Source organism: Microcebus murinus, chromosome 18 (genome assembly GCF_040939455.1).
Source record: "Microcebus murinus isolate Inina chromosome 18, M.murinus_Inina_mat1.0, whole genome shotgun sequence".
NCBI classification, from domain to species: domain Eukaryota; kingdom Metazoa; phylum Chordata; class Mammalia; order Primates; family Cheirogaleidae; genus Microcebus; species Microcebus murinus.
In genome coordinates this window covers 45,374,994-45,402,791 of record NC_134121.1, presented here as the reverse complement: position 1 = coordinate 45,402,791, position 27,798 = coordinate 45,374,994, and the positions used below count along the sequence as shown (strand labels likewise).

Here is a 27,798-nt window from a genome sequence, read left to right as displayed (position 1 = left end):
TCAGAAACAGGTAATGGTAGACTGTACCATATAGTAATGATGGGATATTTGAATTGTGAGATAAGCCTTTTTTGTATTTTAGACAGCTTAAAAAGAAATAGCAGTAACTGGCTGCACTGGGAATTTAGCTTGGTAGATTGACAGAGTGAGATTTTGACTACCCTCCCCTGAGAAAGTTCCATTCATTAGTGTAGGGCTAAGAAATGACCACCACTCAGTGTCTTTGAGACCTACCTAAGATGAATGAGTATTTGATGAGATGTATGTAATGTACTCTTAAACTTGTTTTTTGTTTTTTATTTTTCTAAACCTTTGTGTAGTGCACCTGGAAGTGGCCCCATGTTTAGACCAACCACAGTGGCTATAGATGAAGAAGGTGGAGAAGATGATAAGGATGAATCAGCTACAAATAGTGGCACAGGTGCTACTTGTGGCCTAGGATCTGAATTCTCCACAGATAAAGGAGGCCCTTTCACTGCAGTACAAATCACTAATACCACTGGACTGACACAGGCTCCTGGGTTAGGCTCCCAAGGCATCAGCTTTGGCATTAAGAATAATCTGGGGACCCCACTGCAAAAATTGGGAGTATCATTTTCCTTTGCCAAGAAGGCTCCTGTCAAACTTGAATCAATAGCATCAGTTTTCAAGGACCATGCAGAGGAAGGGCCCTCTGAAGATGGAACAAAATCTGATGAGAAGGGTTCTGAACAAGGACTGCAAAAGGTGGGAGACTCTGATGGTAGCAGTAATCTTGATGGTAAAAAAGAGGATGAAGACACTCAGGATGGAGGGTCCCTTGCCTCAACATTATCCAAGTTAAAAAGGATGAAGCGAGAAGAAGGTGCTGGGGCTACAGAGCCAGAGTATTACCACTATATCCCTCCAGCACACTGCAAAGTAAAACCTAATTTTCCCTTCCTGCTCTTTATGAGAGCCAGTGAACAAATGGAAAGTGACAATAGCACACATCCAAAGAATGCCCCAGAGAGCAGAAAAGGCAGTTCTCCAAAGCCTAAAGGCTGCATCAAGATGGCAGCAAGCCAGGGAGCAGAAAAGACAGTTAGTGAAGTCTCCGAGCAGCAGAAGGAAACCAGTATGACCGAGTCCTCAGAGCCTGGAAGCAAAGCTGAGGCAAAGAAGGCAATAGGAGGGGATGTAAGTGATGAGAATTTAGAGGTTCAAAGCCAGAAGCCTTCAGAAGTCCAAATGTGTGAGTCTAATCCTTCTAAAGAAACCTCTCCAGCCATCCCAACAGGGAAAGAAAGCCAGGAGGGACCCAAACATCCTACTGGTCCCTTCTTCCCAGTTTTGAGCAAAGATGAAAGCACTGCCCTCCAGTGGCCATCTGAACTATTAATTTTCACCAAGGCAGAACCCTCCATTTCATACAGTTGTAACCCTCTATACTTTGACTTTAAACTTTCAAGGAACAAAGATGCCAGAGGTAAAGGGACAGAAAAACCAAAGGATATAGGAAGCTCCTCAAAGGACCATTTCCAAGGCCTAGATTCTGGTGAGTCAATTAAAAACAAGGAAGGGGGAGAGAAAGTTGTACATTCCTCAGGAGGCAAAATGGATGCACCTGCTTCAGGATCTGCCTGTAGTGGCCTAAACAAGCAGGAACCTGGGGGCAGCCATGGGTCAGAGACAGAAGACACAGGGAGAAGCCTTCCTAGCAAGAAAGAACGATCTGGGAAGTCCCATCGACACAAAAAGAAAAAGAAGCACAAAAAATCCAGCAAACACAAACGTAAACACAAGGCTGACCCAGAAGAGAAAAGCTCTAAGGCAGAGTCTGGGGAGAAGTCTAAGAAGCGCAAGAAACGAAAACGAAAGAAGAATAAGTCATCAGCCCCAGCAGATTCTGAACGAGGACCGAAACCAGAACCTCCTGGGAGTGGCAGTCCTGCACCACCAAGAAGACGGCGGCGAGCTCAAGATGACTCCCAGCAGCGATCCCTCCCAGCTGAAGAAGGAAACAGTGGCAAGAAGGATGAAGGTGGGGGTGGCAGCAGCTCCCAAGATCATGGTGGGAGGAAACACAAAGGTGAACTTCCAACTTCATCCTGCCAGCGAAGAGCTGGCACCAAACGGAGCAGCCGGTCTAGCCATCGAAGCCGACCCAGTAGTGGAGATGAGGATAGCGATGATGCTTCATCACGCCGGTTGCACCAGAAATCTCCATCCCAGTACAGTGAAGAGGAAGAGGAGGAAGACTCAGGCAGCGAGCATTCCCGTAGCCGCTCACGGTCTGGCCGGCGCCATTCCTCACATCGTTCCTCCCGGCATTCTTACTCAAGTAGTTCAGATGCTTCTTCAGACCAGAGCTGCTATAGTAGGCAGCACAGCTATTCTGATGACAGCTACAGTGATTATAGTGATCGATCACGAAGGCACTCCAAGCGCTCCCACGACTCAGATGACTCAGACTATGCCAGCTCCAAGCACCGATCCAAACGGCACAAATACTCATCTTCTGATGATGATTATAGCCTCAGTTGCAGCCAGTCCCGAAGCCGATCTCGGAGTCATACCAGAGAACGCTCAAGATCTCGGGGACGCAGCCGCAGCAGCAGTTGTAGTCGCAGTCGGAGCAAGCGGAGAAGCCGTAGCACCACAGCCCACAGCTGGCAACGGAGCCGGAGCTATAGCCGAGACCGCAGCCGCAGCACCAGGAGCCCTTCCCAGAGATCAGGCTCCAGGAAGGGATCTTGGGGTCACGAAAGCCCTGAGGAGAGGCGTTCTGGGCATCGAGACTTCATTCGTTCTAAGATCTACCGTTCCCAGTCCCCCCACTATTTCCGATCAGGCCGAGGAGAAGGTCCTGGGAAGAAAGATGATGGCAGAGGAGATGACAGTAAAGGGACAGGACCACCCTCCCAAAACAGCAACATTGGCACAGGAAGGGGGTCAGAAAGTGACTGCAGCCCTGAAGACAAGAATTCTGTCACTGCCAAACTGCTGTTGGAGAAGATCCAGTCAAGGAAAGTGGAGAGGAAATCCAGTGTGAGTGAGGAGGTGCAGGCCACCCCTAGTAAAGCTGGGCTCAAGCTCAAGGACCCCCCTCAAGGTTACTTTGGGCCCAAGCTCCCCCCCTGTCTTGGCAATAAGCCTGTCCTTCCGCTGATAGGGAAGCTCCCAGCTACCCGAAAGCCCAACAAGAAATGTGAAGAGTCTGGCTTGGAAAGGGGGGAAGAGCAAGAGCAGTCAGAGACGGAAGAGGGCCCCCCAGGGAGTAGTGATGCCTCATTTGGGCATCAGTTCCCCTCAGAGGAAACAGCTGGCCCCTTATCAGACCCACCCCCAGAAGAGCCAAAGTCTGAAGAAGCTACTGCTGATCACCCTGTGGCTCCACTAGGCACGCCAGCACACTCTGACTGCTACCCTGGGGACCCAACCATCTCCCATAACTACCTCCCTGACCCCAGTGATGGGGACACCCTAGAATCCCTGGATAGTGGCAGTCAGCCAGGCCCTGTGGAATCCACTTTGCTGCCTATAGCACCAGACCTTGAGCACTTCCCCAGTTACGCACCTCCCAGTGGGGAACCTAGTATTGAGTCAACAGATGGGGCTGAGGATGCTTCACTGGCCCCCCTGGAGAGCCAGCCCATCACCTTCACTCCTGAGGAGATGGAGAAGTACAGCAAGCTCCAGCAGGCTGCTCAGCAACACATCCAGCAGCAGCTTCTAGCCAAGCAAGTAAAGGCCTTTCCAGCCTCAGCTGCCCTGGCCCCAGCCACACCAGCCCTGCAGCCCATCCACATTCAGCAGCCAGCCACAGCCTCTGCCACCTCCATCACAACTGTTCAGCATGCCATCTTACAACATCATGCTGCAGCAGCTGCTGCTGCTATTGGCATTCACCCCCACCCTCATCCCCAACCACTTGCCCAGGTACACCATATTCCCCAGCCCCATCTGACCCCCATTTCCTTGTCCCACCTCACTCACTCAATCATCCCTGGCCACCCTGCCACCTTTCTCGCTAGCCATCCTATCCACATCATTCCTGCATCAGCCATCCATCCTGGGCCCTTCACCTTCCACCCTGTCCCACATGCTGCCCTCTACCCTACCCTACTGGCCCCACGGCCTGCTGCAGCAGCTGCCACTGCCCTCCACCTTCACCCGTTACTTCACCCCATCTTCTCAGGTCAGGACCTGCAGCACCCCCCTAGCCATGGCACATAGTTGGGGGATGGGATCTTAGATAGGGCCAGGAAGGGAAACCCATAAATCTTCCCTTGGGGGTATTGAGCCATTAATACCAGCAAGTAGAAGCTGGAATGGGCAGTGTCTGACAGCCAAAGAATAGAGTTTTGGCTTGCAGGGGTGGGTTTAGATTTGAAGTTTGCTTTGAGTTTACTATCAGGGATTTTTTTCCTTTCCTCCTTTCTATTTTTCCCTCCTCTCCTGTGTTTCCAAACTAAGGAACACCAGTAAGTGCTACCCACCCATCTGCAGCAACATCTCCAAACTGTCAAGTTTAGATAGTCCCCCCACTCCCTCTACTTTGTATCCTCTGCTCTTCCCCTATAAATTTTAGAACATTTTCCTCCTCTCTGGCTGCGTGTTGTCACCAAAGCACTTGCCCTGGGCCCTTCTGGTCCTGCCTTCTCAGTGCCACAAGGAAGACCAAGCTGTTCCTCTGATGGTGAAAGCACTACTACTTTTGGGCAGTATCTTTGACCATCCCTTGGTTACCTTATGTTATCACAGGTGAGGTGAAAAGGGAGTCTGACCTATAACCAGATGCAACTCAGGCTGCAATTCAATCCACTTCCCACATAAACAGAGCCACATATTTGGCACTGTTATCCTGGTGTCCCTTATCCTAGAAGAGGCATCTGCATATCCCAGAAAAGAAGATCTTATCATGAATAGAAGCTATGCGAAACATAGAGTCACCCATGTGCTTCCCCAGAGAGGAGCTCATGTGTCTGAAGGGTGTATTTTCTTCTGTCGTGTTGATGGTTTCTTCTTAATTTATAGGATTTTTTAATGTAAAAAATTGCACTGAACTCTATAAACATAAATGCTGCTTTTTGTAGCTCATATAAAAAAGGTTCCATATTTGTAGTATACTGCAATAATATTTTTTACATCCAGCTCTTTAAGTGATCCTTGTTCTGGTGGCTTTGTGTAAATATGTTTGACCTAGTTGAATTAAGAAACTTTAAAGGTTATAAAATGAAAACAATAAAGTATTTGTTTTCTGCTAGATGCAAAAATGACTAAGCATGTATATTTTATCAAGCTCATGTATTTTTTGAAGTTAACTATAAAATGTTAAAAAACATTTTTTGCTGGGACACAATGTTAAGTAATTTGCAGTAAGTGGTACCCCCAGCACTGGGATTTCTGAGCTAATGGGCAGCAGTCAGCTGGGGGTGTTAGATGGATAGTCAGTTCTGAATCTCCTTCATGTACTTTCTTTTTATACAGAGAAACAGGTGGACCCCACAGAGGAGGAGGGGGAGATTCAACAGCTTTACTCTCTGGAAGCAGTGAGATTGAGTGGTTGTCTGGGGAGATTCCTGGGTTTCCCTGGGTACCTTGTTCCAGGCAGTCTATTTGCCTTCCTAGTACTTAGCCCTCTCTGACATTTTTTTTCTTTTTTAAATGTGCCTTTTGGGTTGGCTAGAAAGTGAAATAGAAGTAGACTGGAGGATGATAGAGTGGGGATAGTTTTTCCCTCCTTTTGTTGGGAGGTGAGCACATTCATAGATAACTTTTAAGTTCTTTTGCTTCATAGTTTCCATGCCTTCTGCCCGGCTCAGTTTAAGCAGTAGAGGTTCTTTTTTTCTTTTCTCCAGTGACGCTGACCAGAGGAATTACCACCTCAGCCTCTTTTCCCCTCTTCTTGCCTTTCACCCAGACTCTCAGCCGTAATTAACACACTGACCCAAAGGTGCTTGTATTGCAGGTCTCATCTCCTTTGGTATAGTTAGCAGTTCCCTTTTTGGCATTTTTCTACCTACTCCTGTGTCTAGAATTGGTTATGTGGTCACTTGACAGGAAAAGCAAACCATACTTACGTGGGCCAACACTCTGTGTTTCTGGCCTTTCTTCTCAAATTCCCAAAAGAGAAAGATTTTGAGTTTATGAGAAGCAAGTGTTGGGCAAACAGGCTCTTGACTGAGCCCCCCTCCTACCTGTTCAGTGCTCTTTTTCTGATTTAGAAACATCATTTTTTGGCTAACTAGCACTGGGAAAATGAAACCATCTGTTTGAAGTGAAGGAACTCATTTTTCTTTGCTTTCAGCCCATGTAAATATTTAAATAATGCAGTATTAACATTTTTGTGCTGCTTCCCATTAGCTTGTAGATTGAGCCATACTCTGGCCACCTCTCTGCCTTCCTGGGGGCAGTTTCTTTAACTTCCAGAATAGTGATTTTAAAACTTAAAAAAAAGAAAAAGGAAAAACAAAATAACCTATCCTTACTTACAAGCATAACAGATTGTATTTAACTTTATCACATATGATATAGATATATATGCTGTAAAATGAGGGAAAGAAACTTTCTAATAAACCAATGATTTGTGGAAACTTAGCAGAGTTTGTCATGATTGTTGCCCCGTCTACTCAAGTTGGGAAGGGTTATAAATAATATCTTATTTGAAGCAGTCAAGGAATAAATTTCTGTGAACCAGTTTGAGGTATTTGGAATTGTGCTTCTGAAGGCTCAGGCTGCCCAAGGAGAGAGGAAAGAATTATGGTTGTGGGAGGAAGTAATAGTTAAGTTTCTCTCAGTCTTAGGTAGATGTCTTAGAATGTATATATACCTCCTTTCCACTCCATCTTTCCCACAAGAATATTCTTTTTCCTTTTTTTCCATTTTAGATAAATAATTTGTATATAATAGAATACATGGCATGTAGGTGCTCACTAAATGGATATGGAATTTATGGCTTTGAATTTTAGGATTGTGGACAATGGGATTACAAGAGTAATCCAGAGTCATCTGCCTGGCCTTTTCCCTCCAGGTGGAGTTCTGTATACCAGGCTTGAATTACTGTCCTCAGCCCTTTAATATTACTATGATGTTTGAGCACCTATACCTGGTATAAGGAAACATGCTCTAATTGTTACTGAGAAGCTAAAAGCCCCTACCTGGTCTTCTATGTCAAAACACACACACACACACACACACAAAAGAGGCAGGGAACATTTAGTGTGGAAAGCTAGCATAGATTTGTTGTGGTTAATTTCCCCTTTTGCAGTGTCTGTTTCTTTTCTACTCCCTTTGATACAGCTGTGTTCTCTCCTCAATTAAAGAGAAGCTCTTCAACTTGAACCAAAGGCTGGGTTCTCAGATCTGCCTGTCTAAAATAGCAAAGATCCCTGCCCCTAAAGAAAGGGTGTTAGAAAATAAAGTGATTTTCTGAGAGCAGGGAAGATGACAAGTGAAACAGGCAGACTGGCCTATATAGAATATGTTATGTAAAGTTATGTGTGGCTGCCTTGTTCTGACAAGGCCTCAGCCACCTAGCTGGAAACATGGAAGTACTCTCTCTATACCTTTGATGACTAATCAGGCCTTGTCAACCATTTCCATTCTTCTTTGCCAGAGATAACTTCGGCTTACCCTCATCAACTCATGTCTGAATTATTGCAGCATTTTCTTGGCTGGCCTCTCTGACTCTAGGATCTAATTCTCTGTCCCATGTAAACTTACTGGTGTTTCAGAATCTAAGTGCAATTCCAGTAACATTGTGACCTCTCAAGAGGACAGGGACTGATTCTTATACTTCTTCTTTCCTCCCTTTTGGGTGTCTTACATAGAGTTGAATACATAGTAAACATTTTGATTATATGTTCAAGAAAAATATGAGCAAAGTAAAACCATTACCAGGGCCAGGCACAGGGGCTCAAACCTGTAATCCTAGCACTCTGGGAGGCCGAGGCGGGCGGATTGCTCCAGGTCAGGAGTTCGAAACCAGCCTGAGCAAGAGTGAGACCCCGTCTCTACTAGAAATAGAAAAATTAATTGACCAACTAATATATATACAAAAAATGAGCCGGGCATGGTGGCGCATGCCTGTAGTCCCAGCTACTTGGGAAGCTGAGGCAGAAGGATTGCTTGAGCCCAGGAGTTTGAGGTTGCTGTGAGCTATGCTGACGCCATGGCACTCACTCTAGCCCGGTCAACAGAGTGAGACTGTCTCAAAAAAAAAAACCATTAGCAGAGGATTATACATCAAGATTTACCAAGGAAATACTCAAAAATGATTAATTTTTTTTTTCTCTCTAACCTCTACATCACCTAGCTCAGTGCCAGGCATACAGTAGAAGTTCAGTAATTGTTAACCTGGCTGGGCGTGGTGGCTCATGCCTGTAATTCTAACACTTTGGGAGGCTGGGGCAGGAGAGTCACTTGAGGCCAGGAGTTTGAGCCCATCCTGAGCAACATGATGAGACCTTGTCTCCATAAAAAATTTGCCAGGCATGGTGGCACGTTCCTGAAATCCCAGCTACTCAGGAGGCTGAGGCAGGAGGATCACTTAAGCCCATGAGTTTGAGGTTGCAGTGAGCTATGATGGTACTGCTGCACTCCAGCCTGGGCAACAGAGTGACATCCTGTCTCAAAAAAAAAAAAAAAACAAAACAAAAAAAACTGACCAAATGAAGGCTTAACAGAACTATAAGTTCATTGAGGGATTCTAGCACTCTGGTTGATGGGATAGGAAAATGAGAACGATATGTCAGCATTCCTCTGCCCTCTGTCTAGAAGGGAGATCAACCCAGCTCTGACACCAAAGGAACACAATCCATATTGAATACCTAACTCCTCTCCTTTCTCAAATCTGAACCTCCCTCCACCTGTGCTTTTAGTTTTAGTTAATGGTACCACTCCTCTACCAGCCAGGCAGGCACCAAAGCTTTGAGTTACCTTTGACACATCCAATTACTGATTCTGTAAAAGTCTTTATGATTTTCTGTCTCCTACAAATTAAAGTTCAAATTCCTTAATATGGCATTCAAGGACCTCCAGTTACTTGGTCCCAGACTTCCTTTTCACCCTCATGCCTCAGTCTACCCCTTTAAGCACTCTATAGTGAGACAACTACTTGCCATTCCCTATAATGCACCTCTGTTCTTTTGCTGTTCTCTCTGCTTATGTTATTCCGCATGCCTAAAAACTCCATTCTCTGACAAAAGGTAACTTCAACTGCAACCTGTGTTTGAATCCTAGTTTTGCCATCTATTGGCTGTATAAACTTGGGCAATTTACCTAAAATTCTCTTGTGCCACAATTTTTGCTGTTATAAAATTGATCGTACCTATTTCATAGGGTTGTTAAGAGCAGTGATATAAATGACTTTCATTGTATCTTTTTCAAGGCATGCTTCACTATCACTCTGCTGCAGTTATATTGTTTATGTCTTAACTTCCTCTGGACTAAGTTTGTTAAGGATCCTTGCTGGTTACCTTTGTATCCTTTACCATGCCTCAAACAGAGTAAGTACTTATTGAAACCTTGAGTGAAATGTAAGTTTACAGAATACACCAGTAATACAGTAATCACTCAGTTGAGGACAATGGGAGGATGGAGGGTAAGTAGAAGACTGAGTTAAGTATTCATCCTCACAAATTATGTGCCTCCCATGAACTTGGTACTGGGAATTCAGCAGTGAAGAAAGCCCAGACTAAGTCGTGTGCAGTGGCTCATGCCTGTAATTCTGGCACTTTCGGAGTCCAAGGTGGCAGGATCGCTTAAGCTAGGAGTTTGAGACCAACCTGAGCAAGAATGAGACCTCTTTTCTACAAAAAATAGAAAAATTAACCAGGCATGGCGGTGTGTGCCTGTAATCCCAGCTACTACTTGGGAGGCTGAGATGGGAGGATGGCTTAAGCCCAGGAGTTTGAGGTTGCAGTGAGCTGTGCTGACGCCACAGCACACTAGCTGGAGCGACAGAGTGAGACTCTGTCACCAAGAGAAGAAAAAAAGCCCATACTAAAATTCAGGGAGCTTCAAGCCTAGTAAAGAATTGGATTCTTGACTATGTGCTGAAGTGGTAAAGTATGAGGGGGAAGGGAGGAGCTGAGGGTACTCAGAATGGCACAAAGTGGTTGAGCAGGATAAGGCTATGGTTAAGTGTGATCAGAAAATAGAAATCAAAAGGAGGATGTGGCTATGTTCCTTTACCCCTAGCAGACCTCTTGACTCTGCTTCCTGAGAACCTGCTTTCTTGGGAAGGCATAAGTGCCAGTAAGTCTTGGCACTCCATAGAAAATTACTTTGCCAGCTGGGTGCAGTAGCTCATACCTATAATCCTAGTGCATTGGGAGGCCCACGCAAGAGGATTGCCTAAGGCCAGGAGTTTGAGACCAGCCTGAGCAACATAGACCTCTCTACAAAAAAATTTAAAAATTAGCTGGGCGTAGTCATGCACACTGCACTCCAGCCTGGACAGCAGAGTGGAGACCCTGTCTCTATATAAGAAAAAAAAAGAAAATGACCTTGCCTTTCTGCTCAAAACATTTCTTTCCACTGTCACTGTATGTTTGCATCTTCCATCCTTAGTGTGTGCTTCCATTCAGTCAGGTCTTGACCTACTGCATGTTGGACTCTTGGCTAGGCTCTGGGGCTGCAGAAAGGAGCCCATTCACACAATCTTGTGAACAGACTGTGACTAAACAGAGAATCAGTGCCGTGCCCTTGTGTGTTAGCTCAGGAGGCCAGCCTGAGGAGTCGGGAGGCTTCTCCTAAGCAAAATACCACCAGAATCAAGTCTTGGTGGTTGGACAAGAACTCCATCACCCCAAAAGGAGTGAGAGCCTGCCTTTAAGCAGCTAATAGATAATCTCAGAGCCTATGAGCCAAAATACCCTGGAATGACTCCACTTTATCCCCATCTCCTTGCCCCTTTGGCCAAAATCCATTCACCACCAAGTCCCTCACACTGGCTCCACTGGTGCGAAAACACTGAGACTTCAGAATGCTGCTGTGCTAATATGGCTGGCTGAGGCTGCCCAAGGCCATAGAAGGAGGAAGTGGATAAATGGCTTATCCAAAAAGATACAGCAGCCTCAGGTCATATCAGGGGGCAGCAGCAGCAGCTTCCTTCCCCCACCTCTGGCCAAGTCACAAAGTGCCACAGCAGTGCAGCCAGCTGGATGAAGGAAGGGAGGAGAACGTGGCCTAGAGTAGAGCTGTATGGACCTGTTAGTTCACAACTCCACCATCCCAAGCAGAAAGTGATGGTAGGTCAGACTAGCATGGTGGTAGTATAGCTGGGGTTAAGATTCAAGAGACATAGCTGAGGCAGAGCCAACAGGACTTGGTTATAAACTGCTCTCAGGAAAAGGGAGGAGTCATGGCTTTCAGCCATAAGCATCCACCCCCCAGGGTGGCCTCATCCCCTTTTTCTTAATCCTAGAGACCATATGGGTCCAGGGGCTATAGCCCTTTGCTCTGCCCACTGCTCAGCAAGTTACTTTGGGTTCCAGCTTGATAAAAAAAAAAAAAAAAAAAAAAAAAAAAAAAAAAAAAAGACTTCCTGTAGTGGAAACTGAAGGGAAGAGGAAGGATCTGGTCCATTACTGCCTAGGAGCTTCAGGAGAAGGAGGATGGCCAGAGCTTTGTGTCTACTACATGCCCTCTGGCTTCTGGAGTGGGCGCTGCTGCTCTCAGGACCTGGTGCTGCCCCTCCTGCCTGGGCCTTGAACCTGGATCCAGTGCAGCTCACCTTCTATACAGGCCCCAATGCCAGCCACTTTGGGTTTTCATTGGACTTCCACAAGGACAGCCATGGGAGGTGAGCCCTGGGGGAAGTTTGGGTGTTGAGAGAGAGAAGGACCCCTCCCCATCACTTTCTGTGGGCCTCAAATTCCCCATTTGTGATAGCGGTTGAGCAAAGTGGTTTCTGGGGTCTGTTCAGGTTGAGCTCTTATCAGGAATGCTGGGGAGGGACCAGTTCAGGTGAAGGGGTCAGGGAGGAGCACCAAGGGGGAGATGGGCACTGAAACTACAGCAAGAACAAAGGAAAGACAAAAGTTGATGTCTTTTTCCCCCCAAAGGGTTAGCTGTATGACCCATTCCACCCTCAACACCTCAAAAAACGGAGAGGAGCCCATGTTCTATAATTGATTTGCAAAACTGTAAAATTGTCTAACACCCCATCCTGCTTTTCTAATCCATTCCCTTCATCCCTATCAAAATTATAGATATTTGAAAAGCAATAGATCATTAATGGTTAGTATTGATCAGTCCTGGCTCCTCATAGCTGTATACCCTGAGCTACTCTTTTTTTTTTTTAATGTTCCTCTCCACAGAAATCTTTAGTAAAAGGCAAAAGATTTGTTTATTTTGAAGAGAAACCAGAGCATGCCTGAGGTACTTAATTGTGGTGGACACTGCGCAGCCTGCCTTTGGGGTGTAGCAATGGCAGGTAGCCTTCAAGCCTTCAGCTAATTGGGGTACTTCCTCTGCTGAAGAGAGCCACTTCACCCAAAATGAAGTCCCCTTCCCACTGTGGCCCACATCCAATGACTGATCGATGAGAAGGGAGTTAAAGGTCCAGCCCTCCTGGGTCAACTCTTTTTTTTTTTTTTTTGACAGAGTCTCGCTTTGTTGTCCAGGCTAGAGTGAGTGCCATGGCGTCAGCCTAGCTCACAGCAACCTCAAACTCCTGGGCTCGAGCCATCCTTCTGCCTCAGCCTCCCGAGTAGCTGGGACTACAGGCATGAGCCACCATGCCCGGCTAATTTTATATATATATATATATCAGTTGGCCAATTAATTTCTTTCTATTTATAGTAGAGATGGGGTCTCGCTCTTGCTCAGGCTGGTTTTGAACTCCTGACCTTGAGCAATCCGCCCGCCTCGGCCTCCCAAGAGCTAGGATTACAGGCGTGAGCCACTGCGCCCGGCCTCTGGGTCAACTCTGGACAATTCTGAAGGATCCTTCTAGCTGTAGAGCTCCCAGGCATTGGCCATGCTGTTATTGGCCCTGAATCTCAGCTTGGCTCCTTCCACTGCCCACTCCTACTTCTCCCCCTCCTTTCTACCAGAAAGTGCCATGGGCACTACTTAAACATCCTGCATGCTAAAAAAATTATAGCATTTTTTCAAAAGCATGATGACTGGGACCATGCTGTCACTCATACGTTTATTACATTTAATCCTCCTTCTGACAGCATAGATTAGTTGGTATTTATTATTCCTAATGTACATACATCTGAACTATGATTTAAACCTAGATCTGGCCCAGCACTATGGCTCACCCCTGTAATCCCAGCACTTTAGAAGTCCTAGGAGACAGGGGAGGATTGCTTGAGGCTAGGAACTGGAGATCAACCTGGGAAACATAGTGAGACCCATCTCTACAAAAAATTTTAAAAATAAAAATAAGTTTTTAGAAAACTAGATCTGCTAGGATCCTCGGTTCTGTCTGCACCCCGCCTCCCACTTTCGAGGTACCCTCTAGCTTCCCTCAATCCTCACCATTAAAACCAGCTCTCAAGAAGGGGTCTGGTAACAGTCAAGACAGGCGTTCTAGCGAGCAGGTGAATCCCTGGTTTTTGCTGGAAGTGGAAGGGTGGAGATGGGGTACAGAGTTTAAGAGGTCTTTTTCAGCAAAGATATCAAACCCCTTATGTTCAAATCAAACCAAATGGTTGCAGTCCCAACTTTACTTTCCATTCACTGGATTACTTCAAACACGTGATTTCTCTCGCTGACAGTCAGTTTCACTGACTATAAAACGAAGAGAATTTGTGAGGTTTCATTGAGGAGAGATGGTCCAGTGCCCCTCCCCATACCACACCGCCTTCTGGACAGTGGGGCCTGCGATAGCCGGAGTCTGCGCCTGCTCACCCAGCTTTCCTATTCAGTGTGTCCATCGTGGTGGGCGCCCCGCGGGCCCTGAGCCCCAGCCAAGAGGAGACGGGTGGCGTGTTCCTGTGTCCCTGGAGGGCCGAGGGCGGCCAGTGCACCTCACTGCTCTTCGACCTCAGTGAGTCCCAGTCAAAGAGAGAAAGGGAGGGGACCAGAGGGACTAGGGCAGCGGCTTCAGCGACCCGACCCCTTATTGTTCCCTCCAGGTGATGAGACCCGAAACGTAGGCTCCCAAATTTTGCAAACATTCAAGATCCGGCAAGGGCTGGGAGCGTCGGTCGTCAGCTGGCGCGACATCATTGTGGTGGGCCCCCGCGGTACAGGGCACAGGGAACAGTTGGGGGCAGGAACATGGGGGAAAGCCCAAGTCTCGCGCCCTTCCCCACTCTCCTGTGGCCCTGCTCCAGGCTTGCGCCCCCTGGCAGCACTGGAACGCCCTAGAAAAGACCGAGGAGGCTGAGAAGACGCCTGTTGGTGGCTGCTTCTTGGCTCAGCTCCAAAACGGCGGCCGCGCGGAGTACTCCCCCTGCCGAGCGAACACCATGAGCGGCGTTTACGCAAAAACTCATTATGGTAAGCTCCGCCCTACGTTTTGGCCCCGCCCTCTCGCAACCGCCTAGCTCCGCCCTCCCCCGATGCCCCTGACCGTACATTGGATGTGGCCACCCAAAGGCCCAGGTTCTGGCCCCGCCGCGCCGCGCCCCGCCGATTCAAGGCCACGCCTCTATATGATACCCCATGGCCGCGCCCCTATTTGATTCCGCGGGTACCCTGCTCCAACCTTCAGTGCACTCTGCTTGGTCCGCCCCTTCGCCGACCCCTCCTCCTTGCCTCCTCTAGACCGGGACAAGCGCTACTGCGAAGCCGGCTTCAGCTCAGTGGTCACCCAGGCAAGTAGGGAGCAAAAGCGGCGCGGGGGCAGCCCCTGAACAGGGTCCCCTCTCACCTTCAGGGCTTCCCTTTCAGGCTGGAGAACTGGTGCTTGGGGCTCCTGGCGGCTACTTTTTCGTAGGTACGCGCCTATCCGTACACCTCTTTGCCTTTTCGCTGCCTGGGAAGACCCCAGGCGTCTGGACCCCCACAACCCCTGTCCCTCGCGCCCTAGGTCTCCTGGCCCGGGCTCCAATTGCCAATATCATCTCGAGTTACCGCCCGGGCACCCTTTTGTGGAACGTGCCCACCCAGAGCTTCACCTTGGACTCCAGCAGCCCAGAGTGGTTCGACGGCTACCGGGGTAACCCTGGCATCTCCCTTCCAGGCTTCCCAACACCCCAAGGGGCCCCACCCACCGCAGCCGGTCAGGTCCTGCCCCTGAGGGAGCCTCCGTGACAACCCTGGCTGGCCAGCCCCAGTGCCTACGGCGTCTTCCTCCCTCTGCTCCTGTGGCTCCCCCGCAGACTGCCCAACTCCCATGCACCCCACCTCTCCCTTCCCGCCGTGGACTCGCAGTGCAGTCCTTGGGCAGGTCTTGGCGTCTTGATGGCCTCAGTTTTCTCATCTGCACAATGCAGGGTTTGGGCTGGATGACTTTTCAGTTCCCTGGCTCCTTGTCCTCGTCTGCTCCTGTCTAGCTCTCCTTTAAAGACTAATTAGCGCTGTGTCCTCAGGGTACTCAGTGGCCGTGGGCGAATTCGACGGGGATCTCAGAACTACAGGCAAGAAATTCCCTTAGGGGCGGGGGTTGGGAAGCCCAGTACGGGAGGAGCACCTCCCTGAAATCTCCCCTGGGTACGGAAATCTCCCCTGAACCAAAGTTTCCCCTGGGCGGGCAATGGGGAGCGGGAGGGACAAGGTTCTATGGCTCTCCCCAGAGTATGTCTTCGGTGCCCCTACTTGGAGCTGGACCCTGGGAGCGGTGAGTGCCCCCCGCCCTGCGGCGCAGCATCCCGAAGCCCCCAACCCCAGTCCTCAGGGTGACAACCCCTGCTTCCCCCAAACCTCTTGTCCTTTCTCCACTGGGGCGGGAGGCTGCGGTAGGGAACAAGAATGATGTGCGCCGGTGCACTGTCTGTGCAGGTGGAAATTTTGGACTCATACTTCCGAACGCTGCACCGGCTGCACGGAGAGCAGGTAGGGGCCGGGTCTCGACGGCAGTGGCCAAAGCCGGGCAACTGAGACCCCAGAATATTTCGCGGGATCTGAGGGCCAATATCTAAGAGAGGGTGCAGGGTCAGGTGCCGTGAATTAAGATGCTTCTCATCTTCTTGCAGATGGCTTCGTATTTCGGGCACTCAGTAGCCGTCACTGACGTCAACGGGGATGGGTGAGGAGGGACACTCTCCACCCCTACCCAATTGGGTCCCCAATTACCAGAGGCAGGAGCTGCCCTCAGTCTCTTACTTTCCTAGCCCCCATCCTCACGGGTCCACCCAAGGGAGCGGGAGAGCAAAGGTGGGTGAGATTTAGCCCTAGCCCCAACATCCCCCTAGCCCAGCCCCGAGTAACCACCCATCTGGCCCGCAGGAGGCACGACCTGCTAGTGGGTGCCCCACTGTACATGGAGAGCCGGGCAGACCGCAAGCTGGCCGAAGTGGGGCGTGTGTACTTGTTCCTGCAGCCCAGAAGTCCCCACGCCCTGGGCTCCCCCAGCCTCCTGCTGACCGGCACACAGCTCTATGGGCGATTTGGCTCTGCCATTGCGCCTCTGGGCGACCTCAACCGGGATGGCTACAATGGTGAGGGAAGAGAGGAACCCAGCTTGCTGCAGAGGGGTTAACAGCCACAACGAAAAGCATGGACTTGACCTTAGGGCAACTGGAGAAAGGATGGGCTTTAAGCAGGGAGTGACTCCATCATAAATGTGGTTTACACATGGGGACCGCTGAATGGAGAGCAGACAGATGAGCTAAAGGTGACCTGTTAGGATGTGTCTGCCTTAATCCAGGCGAGAGATGGTGAACACCTGGATGTGGATTTTGGTAGCAGAGTTAGAGATGAGGGTGACTTCACAGATATTTAGGACTTAGATTAGTAGGACTTGATGGCAGACCGGATGTAGGGCTAAAGGAGAGAGAGAAGTTAGGTGGGTGTGATGTGATGCTCTTCACTGCCTGCCCCTCAGGCCACACAGCAGGTCTGGTGAGGAGGGAGATCAGTTCTGGACCTGGGGAGCTCGAAAGGCTTGGGAGTATTAGGTGGCAATATCCAGAGGACAGTTGGGTGTAGCTTCCTCCCCTTCCAGGAGAGAGGTCTGAGTAGGAAATAGCGGATTGGGGAGGGTAGATGAGGTCCTGGGAGCTTGAGAAATGAGAAGAGGCCCGAGATAGTCCTGGGGAGCACGAGCATTTAGGAGACTCCCAGAGGAGTGAGTCTGGAAAGATGACAGAAGAGTGTCTGGAAAGGTGGAAAACCAGGAGATCTGATGGCCCAGAACTCAAGGAAGACAGTGCTTCAAGCGGGAGGAAGAGGGAGTCAGCGGCTCCTGCTGCTGCTGCTGAAAGGCACCATTAGATGGGGCTGGAGAAATATCCATGGGCTTTAGCAAGAAGGAGGTCATTGGTGACAGTGACAAGAACTGATTCAGGCCAGGATAGGGACAGAAATCAGAATGCCATGGAGCAAGGTATGAATGGAGGTGAAGAATTGGAGGCAGCCAGGGTAGACAGCTCTTTCGACCGGTTTGAATAGCCCAGCCCCACACAACCACCCATCTGGCCCACAGGAAGTGTGACCTGATGGTGGCGCTCTGCTGTACATGGAGAGCCGGGCAGAGCACAAGCTTTTTCCTTCATGAAAGGAACAGGAGAAAAGATGATCGCGGAAAGGAGATGAGAGTCAAAGGAAAAATATTTCCATTTGAAAGAATATGGAGTAGGTCAAATGTGAAAGAAGAAAATGGGAAATGGGGGGATGAGCCAGTGGATGTCCCTGTGATGCCTGGAGCCGGAGAGCACTCAGCCCAGTGGCAGTGTAAAGGAGGGACACCTATTCCAGGGTCAGGTGGGGAAAGAGGAAAGAAAGTAGGTGTGGACTTACAGCACAACAGTTGGTCTGTGAAGAGATGAGGTCACCCACTGAAGGAAGTGGGGGGCTGGGAAATTGACCAAATGGAGAAGGTTGGAAATAGGTGCTAGAGCCAGGTACGGTGGCACACACCTGTAGTCCTAGCTAGCTACTAGAGAGTCTGAGGCAGGAGGATCACTTGAGCTCCAGGAGTTCAAATCCAGCCTGGGCAACTTAACAAGCTGGCATATCTAAAAAGAGAAATAGGTGTTGAGCAGACTGGGAGAAGGAACTGGCCCTGCAAGGCTGCCTGCAGGCAGCGTCGAGGCTCCTAGTGAAGGCTGGAGATCAGGAATTCGTGGCACTCTAATCTGTTCTGTCTCTCCAGCAACCCTGGGTTGAACTAGTCCAAGGTGCAGTCTGGCCAGGCTTGCCTAGGACTGGCAATGGGACAAGGAGGCTGAGGAGATGGCAAGGGTGATCAAATGGTCAGGAAATAAATGAAGAGATGAGGAGACCAAAGATCAGGAGAGAGTGGAAGCCCAGGGCCTGCAGATAGGACCATGGTCAGAGTATGGTCTGTTCAGATGAGCTCTGTATAACTTGATCAGAAATATCAATAAAGATATTTAAAATAAAAAAATTGCACAGAAAACATACAATAAGCAAAGTCAGAAAACAAAGACAGTTAGTTGGAACATACATATCAAAGATCTTAATTCCTGTCATATGCAAAGAACTCTTACAAAATAATAAGATTATGATGATTAACAAGTTTTCAAAGGTTATCTTAAAAATTATTATTGATGATGAGCCCATGGCATGGGCTCTGAGTCAGTTTTTTCATCTAAAATGGGAATAATAATGCCAAATTTTCAGGATTAAATGAAATCTTGTCAGTATGGTTTCCTCAGTAAATAGTGAGGACTGTTACTGTTTAATAACAACTCTACTTCACAGGGCTCTCACCCACCTGACTGTAAACTCCTGGAGGGGAGGGCCCTTTCCTGGTCTCCTGGGATCTGTCCAGAGATGGAGCTCAGGAAAGTTTTTACAAAGTCCCCTGGGGAGATTCAATAATAAATGGCCACTCCCTTTCTGTTACTCCTTCCAGATGTTGCAGTGGCTGCCCCCTATGGGGGTCCCAGTGGTTGGGGCCAGGTGCTGGTGTTCCTGGGTCAGAGTGAGGGCCTGAGCTCACACCCCTCCCAGGTTCTGGACAGCCCCTTCCCCCCAGGCTCTGGCTTTGGCTTCTCCCTTCGAGGTGCTGTAGACATCGATGACAACGGATACCCAGGTGACCCTGGACTGCCACCAGCTAGAAATGCCCAAGAAAGGCCCTTGGGCATTTGTTGGAAGTACTGAGAGATACAGCCAGGGGCCCATGCCTGACCTGGTGCCCCGCTATGGGCTCTGGCCCGTCTGTACAGCTGGGATGCCGGGGGAGCCAGGTCAAACCTCCAATGAGGAGAGCAGTATGGGAAACCCCTGGGAAGATGCAGTGAGGACCCCATGCCCTCTCTACTTGCTAATTCTGACCCCTCCTGCAATGTCTATAGACCTGCTGGTGGGAGCTTATGGGGCCAACAAGGTGGCTGTGTACAGGTGAGCACTGGCCCCAGGGGCAGGGTGGGGAAGGGCCCATACCATCCGAGGAGGCTGGGCCAGGACAGGCCACAATGGCAAGCCTCTTCCCATCCATCCTATCAGAGCTCAGCCAGTGGTGATAGCCACTGTCCAGTTGTTGGTACAAGATTCACTGAATCCTACTGTGAAGAACTGTGTCCTGCCCCAGACAAAGACACCAGTGAGCTGGTGAGGAGGCGGAGGGCATGGGCCAGGCAGGATCTGGGACCTCAGAAAGGCCCTTGCCCCTGAGCCCCACTCGTGTCTTTGCAGCTTCAATATCCAGATGTGTGTGGGAGCCACTGGGCACAACATTCCTCAGAAGCTGCGTGAGTGGCATGGAGGGCACAGGAGGGAGGTGGGCCTGGGCTCCTCTGGAGGCTGGCCAGGGAGATCCTGACTCTTTGTGCTTGCCCTGCCAGACCTGAATGCCGAGCTGCAGCTGGACAGGCAGAAGCCCCGCCAGGGCCGGCGGGTGCTCCTCCTGAGCTCTCAACAGGCGAGCACCACCTTGAACCTGGACCTGGGAGGAAAGCGCAGCCCCATCTGCCAAACCACCACCGCCTTCCTTCGAGTATGTGCAGGTGGAGGTTGGCAGGGCTGAGTGTGCGGAGCTCATCTGCCCTAGGGCACTGGGCTGGGTGCTGAGGATCCAGGGGTGGTCAGTAGAATGTGGTGCCAACTGGCAGGAGAAGGTGGGTGTGCATGGTAGCAAGATGCCCTGACTCTTGCTCTCCTCCTAGGATGAGGCAGACTTCCGGGACAAGCTAAGTCCCATCGTGCTCAGCCTCAATGTGTCCCTGCCCCCCAAGGAGACTGAACTAGCCCCTGCTGTCGTGCTGCATGGAGACACTCATGTCCAGGAGCAGGTAGGGACAAGCAGGGGCAGGCAAGGAGGTGCAGGACCCCTGATAAAAAGTCAGGGTTAGGGTTAGTGCCCAAGTCATAACATGAACCCCAAAACCTTGATGTCACCTCTAGTATCTGATGTCACTCTAAACCCTAATGAAAACTGCAAAATCTCAATATCCCCTAAACTCTGATGTAAATCCATAAGCCCTGATATCACCAACAAAACTGACATTGTCCTAAACCTTTCTATAAACCCCAAAGCCCTGACGTCATCTCCAAACTCCCTTTCATCCTCAGATCTTCTTAGTCCCTAAACCCTGATGTGAACCCCAAGCCCAATGTTGTTTTCCTAACCCTGATGTGACCCCCCAACTTCACATGCTCCCAGCTCACCTGCACACCCTGCTGTGTCCCCTCTAGACCCGCATCGTCCTGGACTGTGGGGAAGACAATGTGTGTGTGCCCCAGCTTCAGCTCAATGCCAACGTGTGAGGCCTCCCACCCTGCTCTCCCCTGGCCCTCTCTGCCCCAGTGATACCCGCTCCCCACCTGGGTCCCCTCCCCTCCTCCCAGCCCCTGGGCCTGGACCCAGTCTCCCTGGCTTCACCTTTTCCCCCTACAGGACGGGCTCCCCGCTCCTAGTTGGGGCAGATAATGTGCTCGAGCTGCAGATGGATGCAGCCAACAAGGGCGAGGGGGCCTACGAGGCGGAGCTGGCCACCCGCCTGCCCGCCGGGGCCCACTACATGCAGGCCCTGAGCAACGTGGAGGTGAGGCCACACCCTGCCAGCATTGCCGGGGACCTGGGGGACCCAGAGCCTTGACTCTCATCTCCCCCCTGAGAGCTCCCCCTTCCTTCTCTTGTGCTTTGCTATAAAAGATGTAAGTTTTCTTTTTAATTTGGAAGACGAATACTTGCTAATGGCACAAAATTCATGAGCCCTATTATAAAACCCCTCAAAATGGCTCGAGAACCAAATGTTAACAGGAACCTCTGTTAACATTGGATGGATTTCATGGCCGGCGCAGTGGCTCACACATGTAATCCTAGCACCCTGGGAGGCCAAGATGGGAGGATCACTCAAGGTCAGGAGTTCGAAACAGGAACAAGACCCTGTCTCTACTAAAAATAGAAAGAAATTAATTGGCCAACTAAAAATATATATAGAAAAAATTAGCCGGGCATGGTGGCGCATGCCTGTAGTCCCAGCTACTCGGGAGGCTGAGGCAGGAGGATTGCTTGAGCCCAGGAGTTTGAGGTTGCTGTGAGCTAGGCTGACGCCACAGCACTCTAGCTCTGGCAACAGAGTGAGACTCTGTCTCAAAAATAAAATAAAATAAAATAAAATAAAATAAAATAAAATAAAATAAACATTAGATGGATTTCCTTCTAGTCTTTTTTCCCAACATTGACAGGCACTCACATAGGTATATATTTATTATTTCTTTCTTTCTTTCTTTCTTTTTTAAAGAGACGGGGTCTTGCTCTTGCTCAGGCTGGTCTCAAACTCCTAAGCTCAAACGATCCACCCGCCTGGGCCTCCCAGAGTGCTAGGATTACAGGCGTGAGCCACCATGCCCAGCCTATATTTATTTTTTATTTGATCAATGGAGTCATACCCTATGTAATGTTTTATGTTTTTTTTATTTCCAAAATGAAAATTCATAAAAAAAATAATAAAGTGCTACAGCAATACATATAACAGAACGTAACAGTCCCTTGAAATTTCACCCCAGGAAACCCTCCCTCGCACCCTGGCACACAAGTCTTTTCCAGACTTTCCAAGGGAGCTTAAGTATATACAGGATGATCCGTAACCAACTTCTTTCTCGGAACTGCCTCCCTGAAGGGCTTTGAGAGGCTCACCTGTAACCAGAAGAAGGAGAATGAGACCAAGGTGGTGCTGTGTGAGCTGGGCAACCCCATGAAGAAGAACGCCCGGGTGAGGCCACTGAGTCCTGGGTGCTGGGTCTCCACCAGGGACTGGTGGACAGCCAGGTTTTAGGGGCTGGGTTTGAGAGTCAGATAGCTCTGGGCTGGAATCCTGTCATCACGCTCCCCAGCAGCGTGCTCTTGGGTGAGTGACTTTCCCCCTCTGAATGGGCTTCTAGGTAAAACAGAGATAATAACGGTGACTTTGGAGGGTGCGGACTAGATGCCACTTTCAGGGCAGGGCTGCCCAGCGTGGGCATGTGCGCAGTGACTTTGGCTCTCCCTGTCTCCCAGATAGGAATCACGATGTTGGTGAGCGTGGGGAACCTGGAAGAGGCTGGAGATTATGTGTCCTTCCAGCTGCAGATCAGGAGGTACTGGGAGCACTCCTACCCACCCCCATCCCATACATGACCTTGATGCAGAGACCCTCAGGCCCCTTCTGCACAGAAGGGTCTTCTGAGATCCTGGTCTTCAGACCTCCCTGTTCCCTTTGTTCCTCAGAGACTTGTGTCTGAGTCTTGGAGACCTAGAGGAAGTTCTTTCCCAGATCTAACTCCAGTGTGGCATGCTGTTTGTGGAATTAGCTCTCCCTGAGCCATCTAAAATTTTGGCCTCACCCCAGAGAGTCACTGGGCTGGTGTCACTGACCTGCTTCTCTGAACCCCCTCCCCTCTAGCAAAAACAGCCAGAATCCAAACAGCGAGACTGTGCAGCTGAATGTGCCGATCCGGGCAGAGGCCCAAGTGGAACTGCGAGGGTGAGAGGCCAGGGCTGGAAAAGGGAGATGGCAGGCAGGGCTCTAAAGTTCATGGGGCTCTGGGGGGCCCTCCAAAGGCCAGTCAGGGGATCACACTCTCTCTGGGGGGCTTGGGCACCTGTAGGAACTCCTTTCCAGCCTCCCTGGTGGTGGCGGCAGAAGAAGGTGACAGGGAGCAGGACAGCTCGGACAGCCTGGGCCCCAAAGTGGAGCACACCTATGAGGTAGGGAGAAGCCTCTGGGTCTAGGGATGAGGTGAGAGGGTCTTAAGAGCTGTGGGCTGGATGTGGAGCCCCCTGCCGTCCTGCCATCCCCCCCACCCCCAGCTCCACAACAATGGCCCTGGGACTGTGAGTGGCCTCCGCCTCAGCATCCACCTCCCCAGCCAGTCTCAGCCCTCTGACCTGCTCTACATCCTGGACATACAGCCGCAGGGGGGCCTTGAGTGCTCCCCACAGCCCTCCCCCAACCCTCTCAAGGTGAGAGCCTGGGTGGGAGAAAGAGCTATTGGGGAGGCCCCCAACCCACCACTGGGGCACCTCTGGATGGGGTAGATGGACAGACCACCGGGCCTGAGTGCTGCTTTGCCTCCCCAGCTGGACTGGAGGCTGCCCACCCCCAGCCCTTCCCCCAGCCACCCTGGGCATCACCGGCGGGACCGCAGACACGCCGTACCCCCAGGGCCCAAGCAGCCCTCGAAGCTTCAGGACCTGGTTCTCGTGGTGAGCAGGCTGTGTGTTCTCCAGCTAGAGGGGCCCAGAGTGTGATGCGAGCCTCAGGTGGGCCACCCAAGCACTCCAGGTGAATAGGAAGGGGTATGCTGACTCGTAGCTAGGGCGGGATGAGAGGCACTTGGCCTTTTGAAGCTTTCCAGTGCATTAAAGAAAATGAAAAAAAAATGCCAAGGCAAGGCTACAAAAAATCTGGGTATCGAACGCTGTAGGATGACCCACTTCTTCCAGCCCTGTCCCCGCATCTCTGGGAGTATGTGAGCAAGCCCAGCCTCCCAACCTCCCTGGCTCCCTCTGTGTTGGGTCCTTGGGGTGAGGGGGTGATGATGGACCAGGAGGGGCTGAGGACTGATGACTCGTCCCCTCAGAGCTGCGACTCGGCGCCCTGTACGGTGGTGCAGTGTGAGCTGCAGGAGATGGCGCGCGGGCAGCGGGCCATGGTCACCGTGCTGGCCTTCCTGTGGCTGCCCAGCCTCCGCCAGGTGGGGGGGCGGGGCGGGGCGGGCGGGGCCGGGGCGGGGCCTTCCGAGGCGGGACAGAGTTTGCTCAGGGGAGAGACGGGGCTTCAGGGGGCGGAAAAGGAGCTAAGTCAAGACTGACGAAGGAGGTCTCCAGCAGGCGGGATTAGTCAGGGGCAGGGGAGGGGGCAGCGGGCTGTCTGGGGCTTGGACTCCCGCAACTAATAGGTCTCCCGTGGGTGTAAATAGCTTTCACCCCCACCCCATGCAGAGGCCCCTGGATCAGTTTGAGCTACAGTCCCACGCTTGGTTCAACGTCTCCTCCCTTCCCTACGCGGTGCCCGCGCTCAGCCTGCCCAGCGGGGAAGCCGTGGTGAGAGTGGAGGGCGGAGCAGAGATGAGTCCTGCAGGACCCACTGGTCTTCCTGCGGCAGTGCCCAGCAGGGATGGGGGCGGGGCCTCCCTGGGTCTAAGAGGTGGTATGGGGGGTCGTGGGGTCACCAGCCCCAGGTTTAAGTCTTTGTGAAAGGCAGGTGTCAAGATGACTGAGGAGACACGTGGGTTTGCCCCCAGGTGCGGACAAAGCTGCTTCGGGTGCCTGAGGAAAGGCCTGTTCCAATCTGGTGGGTGCTGGTGGGCGCGCTGGGCGGCCTGCTGCTGCTCACCCTCCTGGTCCTGGCCATGTGGAAGGTGAGGCATGAAGGAGGGTGGGGTCCCCAGGCGGGCACAGGCTTGGCCCTGCCCTACCTCACAGGGGGGCAGAGAGAGATGGTAGCTGAAGGTCTGTGTCTCCACTATTAGAATGTCATTCTCCAGGGGACCTCTTCCAGGCACAAAGCCCTGGAAGGGTGGCACCTGGAATCCTAAGGCCTTTAGCCCCCCCAAACAGTCACAGGGAATGAGTCTTGCCTTCAGGAGTTGCTGGCTGAGGAGGACAGAGTTCACCTTCTCACAGCTCTGTCCTTGCCCTCGAGTGAGGCAGGAGACCCAAGGACTAGTCCAGACCCTGCTCCTTCCTCCTTAGAGGCCCTGGAGGGTCAGCCACTCCTCTGCACCTGGAGACAAGTGTCCATGCCCTGGGACGACATGGTGCTTTTAGGGAAAACCACACATTAGACCTATAATAGCCAAACACATATCATAATGTGCTTGAGTCTTATAGACACAAACTTCAGTATTTAAGAAAAATTCAGGGGAGAAAAGCCAAAAATTGAAAAAGGAAAATCAACTATTTGTTACATGCATTCTCCCTAAATGGCGAAAGGCCTCTATTTGTGCACACAGTGGGGTCTGTGTTCTGTGCTGGTCCAGGGAGAGGACCTCATAGCTGGCTGGCTTCTAGCATACTTCCTTACCGACGCTTGGGGGCCTAAGGATCATCTCTATACACTGACCCTGGCCTCTGTGCACCCCCAGCTTGGCTTCTTCAAGCGGAATCAGCCACCCCTGGAAGAAGAAGATGAAGAGGAGGAGTGACAGCACAGCCCGCTCTGTTCTAGCGGGAAGGCTGGGTGTGGTGCCTGCCGTGCCCCTTCTCCACTGAGTTGCCTTGGAGCTCTCATACCCATGGGTCGGAGCTGTTCCATTGGGCCCTGCTGGTGTTCTTCCCCTCCCAACACACTGGGCCACCCCCTTTCCCCCTTTCCACCCCCTTTCCTTAGCCTAATAAAGAGGCTAAGTCCCAAACCCCAGCATGCTGTCTTCCTTTAAGGCCAGGGGAGAAGGGGGAACCTAGGCTGGTGGAAGTGTGAGCAGAGAGGGTCTCTGCCAGGGCAAAGGTTGCAAATCACCACCTTTGGGGAGTGTCAGGGAGTAGAGCATGGTGGGGTTGGGAGGGCAGGTATGACAGAAATGAAGGAGACAGGGGGCATGGCCTCCAGGAGAGATGGGGCAGGGGTGGGATGGGAGGGTTGGGGAGTGGGTGTGTCTGAGGATGGGTAGGATGGGGGTGGGAGCATCAGAGAAGGTGGGGTCCCTGGTAGGCAGCTTGAATTATAATTATATATATATATGTATATATATTAATGATTTTGAAGAGGTAAACTTCATAATGACCTGAGGCTTGGGGAAATAACATGCTCTCCCTGCCTTCCTACCAAAAAATGCCTTGAAAGCTGTGTTTGGAGTGAGAAGGGGCAGAGGGAGGCTGGCTAAGCCCTTAGCCTGAGGAAGGCAGTGTGACACGGGAGAGGGGAGCAGACATTGCTCCCTGGCTACCCTGCTCTTCCTGCTTCCCCACCAAGAAAGGTCTTCAGCCAGGAGAGAGGGTGAGGAATGGAAGACAACCCTCCAACTGGGGCGACTGGAGTCGGGGACAGAGGTGGCGAGGTCCCCTGTATTCCTGAGGGATTTGTTGATTCATGTGTTCAATTAATATTTAGTGAGCACCCGCCTTGTGCCTGGTACTATTCCAGAGCTGGGATTGAAGTGAACAAAGTGAAGTCCCTGTCCTCATGGAACTTACATGCAAATGGAGGTCAAAAGTAAATAAATAAGTGTTGGTCAGTGCTGTGAGTGAAAATACAGGTAAGGAGATGGTGAAAGGATGTCCGTGGGTGTAGGGAGGCGGTTGATATTTAGGTAGTGTGGTCAGGGAAGGCCTCCCTGATGGGGTGAGCGAGAATGAGGGACTGGCCCGAGGCTGCATGGATAAAGTGTTTGGGGCAGAAGGAGCAGACATCGGAGAGGCTGAGGAAGGTGCAGGCTTAGTGTGTTTACTCAGCAACAAGGAAGCCCATGTGGCTGGAGGTGGGTTGCTGAGGGGTGCGGGAGATGAGGTGGGGGGCAGACAGGCACACCCTGTGACCTTGGAGAGGACTTTGGACTTGATGCTAAGTGCTGGGGAAGCCACTGATGAACAGGCTTACCTCACAAGAGCTGCTGGTATTTCATTTTGCCTAAAGGGATAAATGGTAAATTCTGAAAAGAATAATTTGACATCCATGCATGGCAAGTTTCAGAACAGGTTTCTAGCTGGGTGACACGTGAGCATTTAAGAAAAAATTAAGCCATGATCCTTAAGCACCAGCCAAATCCCCTCCCCCTTCTGTCATTGCAATTGGATGGCCCCAGACCACTTGTTTTGATCCAGCAAAGCATTTGGCATTTGTCCTTTTAGACAAGACAGAAGAAATGTGAGCTGGATCATAAAGACTCAGATTTAGACCTGAACAAGTCCCATAAAGCTGAAGGAGATCTCTATGGGGGTGTCCCAAAGCTCCACCCTGGCCCTGGGCTGCCTGGCAAAGTCATGAGCCCTTCGAATGGAGGCAGAGGAAGCCACTTCACCCTGCAGATGGCTGCCTCGGGGAGCCAGCTCCAATACAATGGGTGACTGAAGCAGATTCAAGGCAGCCTTGACAGATTGTAAAGTTGGGTTGAAACCAACAAGATGAAATTCACCAGGGATGAGTGCTAAGTCCTGTGCTGAGCTTCCAAAAAATTTGTTACACAATAATAGGACTGGGAAGTCTGATTAGATGGAAATTTCTGTTAAAAAGAAACAGAGAAAGGGAAGGAGGAAGGAAGGGATAAAGGAAGGAAGGAAGAAACAGAAAAAGAAAAAAGGAAGGAAAGAAAGGAAGGAAGAAGAGAGAGAGAGAGGGAGAGGGAGAGAATGGTGGTTTTGTTTTGTCTACATGCTTA

The 27,798-nt window shown here is 50.7% G+C and overlaps 2 protein-coding genes and 1 pseudogene across 10 annotated transcripts in view; 2 read left to right on the top strand and 1 right to left on the bottom strand.

Annotated features, from left to right (window-relative positions):
- The window catches only part of GPATCH8 (G-patch domain containing 8), a 96,369-nt gene extending 89,762 nt beyond the window's left edge, over positions 1 to 6,607 (top strand). For 4 of the 9 annotated variants that reach the window (XM_075994616.1, XM_075994615.1, XM_012786733.2 and 1 more), the window contains one exon: positions 321 to 6,597. In XM_075994616.1, the coding sequence (XP_075850731.1) occupies positions 321 to 4,197 (3,877 nt within the window). In that variant the 3' untranslated portion in view covers positions 4,198 to 6,597. Of the gene's footprint in view, positions 1 to 320 lie in introns of all 9 variants that reach the window. The other 5 variants (XM_012786737.2, XM_012786736.2, XM_012786732.2 and 2 more) reach the window with 3 other exon arrangements.
- A 4,892-nt stretch (positions 6,608 to 11,499) lies between these two features.
- On the top strand, positions 11,500 to 25,922 carry ITGA2B (integrin subunit alpha 2b). Its single transcript, XM_012786729.2, has 30 exons — positions 11,500 to 11,770; positions 13,848 to 13,969; positions 14,058 to 14,155; positions 14,259 to 14,424; positions 14,692 to 14,741; positions 14,818 to 14,863; positions 14,957 to 15,085; positions 15,459 to 15,506; positions 15,663 to 15,706; positions 15,868 to 15,921; positions 16,062 to 16,114; positions 16,315 to 16,526; positions 18,908 to 19,090; positions 19,353 to 19,398; positions 19,504 to 19,608; positions 19,693 to 19,748; positions 19,842 to 19,993; positions 20,163 to 20,288; positions 20,692 to 20,759; positions 20,894 to 21,041; positions 22,122 to 22,214; positions 22,499 to 22,578; positions 22,884 to 22,964; positions 23,089 to 23,188; positions 23,291 to 23,443; positions 23,561 to 23,686; positions 24,064 to 24,177; positions 24,425 to 24,526; positions 24,727 to 24,843; positions 25,570 to 25,922. Exons 1-30 carry the CDS (start codon positions 11,583 to 11,585, stop codon positions 25,627 to 25,629), a joined length of 3,120 nt encoding a protein of 1,039 aa, XP_012642183.2. The 5' UTR covers positions 11,500 to 11,582; the 3' UTR covers positions 25,630 to 25,922.
- LOC142862237 (uncharacterized) lies at positions 12,268 to 12,335 on the bottom strand (annotated as a pseudogene).
- Positions 25,923 to 27,798: the final 1,876 nt, after the last annotated feature.

Bases quoted from the DNA above. Each gene is read 5' to 3' on its own strand.
- ITGA2B (XM_012786729.2), top strand. From the start codon at position 11,583: ATGGCCAGAGCTTTGTGTCTACTACATGCCCTCTGGCTTCTGGAGTGG. The intron at 22,579-22,883 runs GTACTGGGAGCA...CCTCCCCTCTAG, and splicing joins TTCCAGCTGCAGATCAGGAG to CAAAAACAGCCAGAATCCAA. The intron at 24,178-24,424 runs GTGGGGGGGCGG...CACCCCATGCAG, and splicing joins GGCTGCCCAGCCTCCGCCAG to AGGCCCCTGGATCAGTTTGA.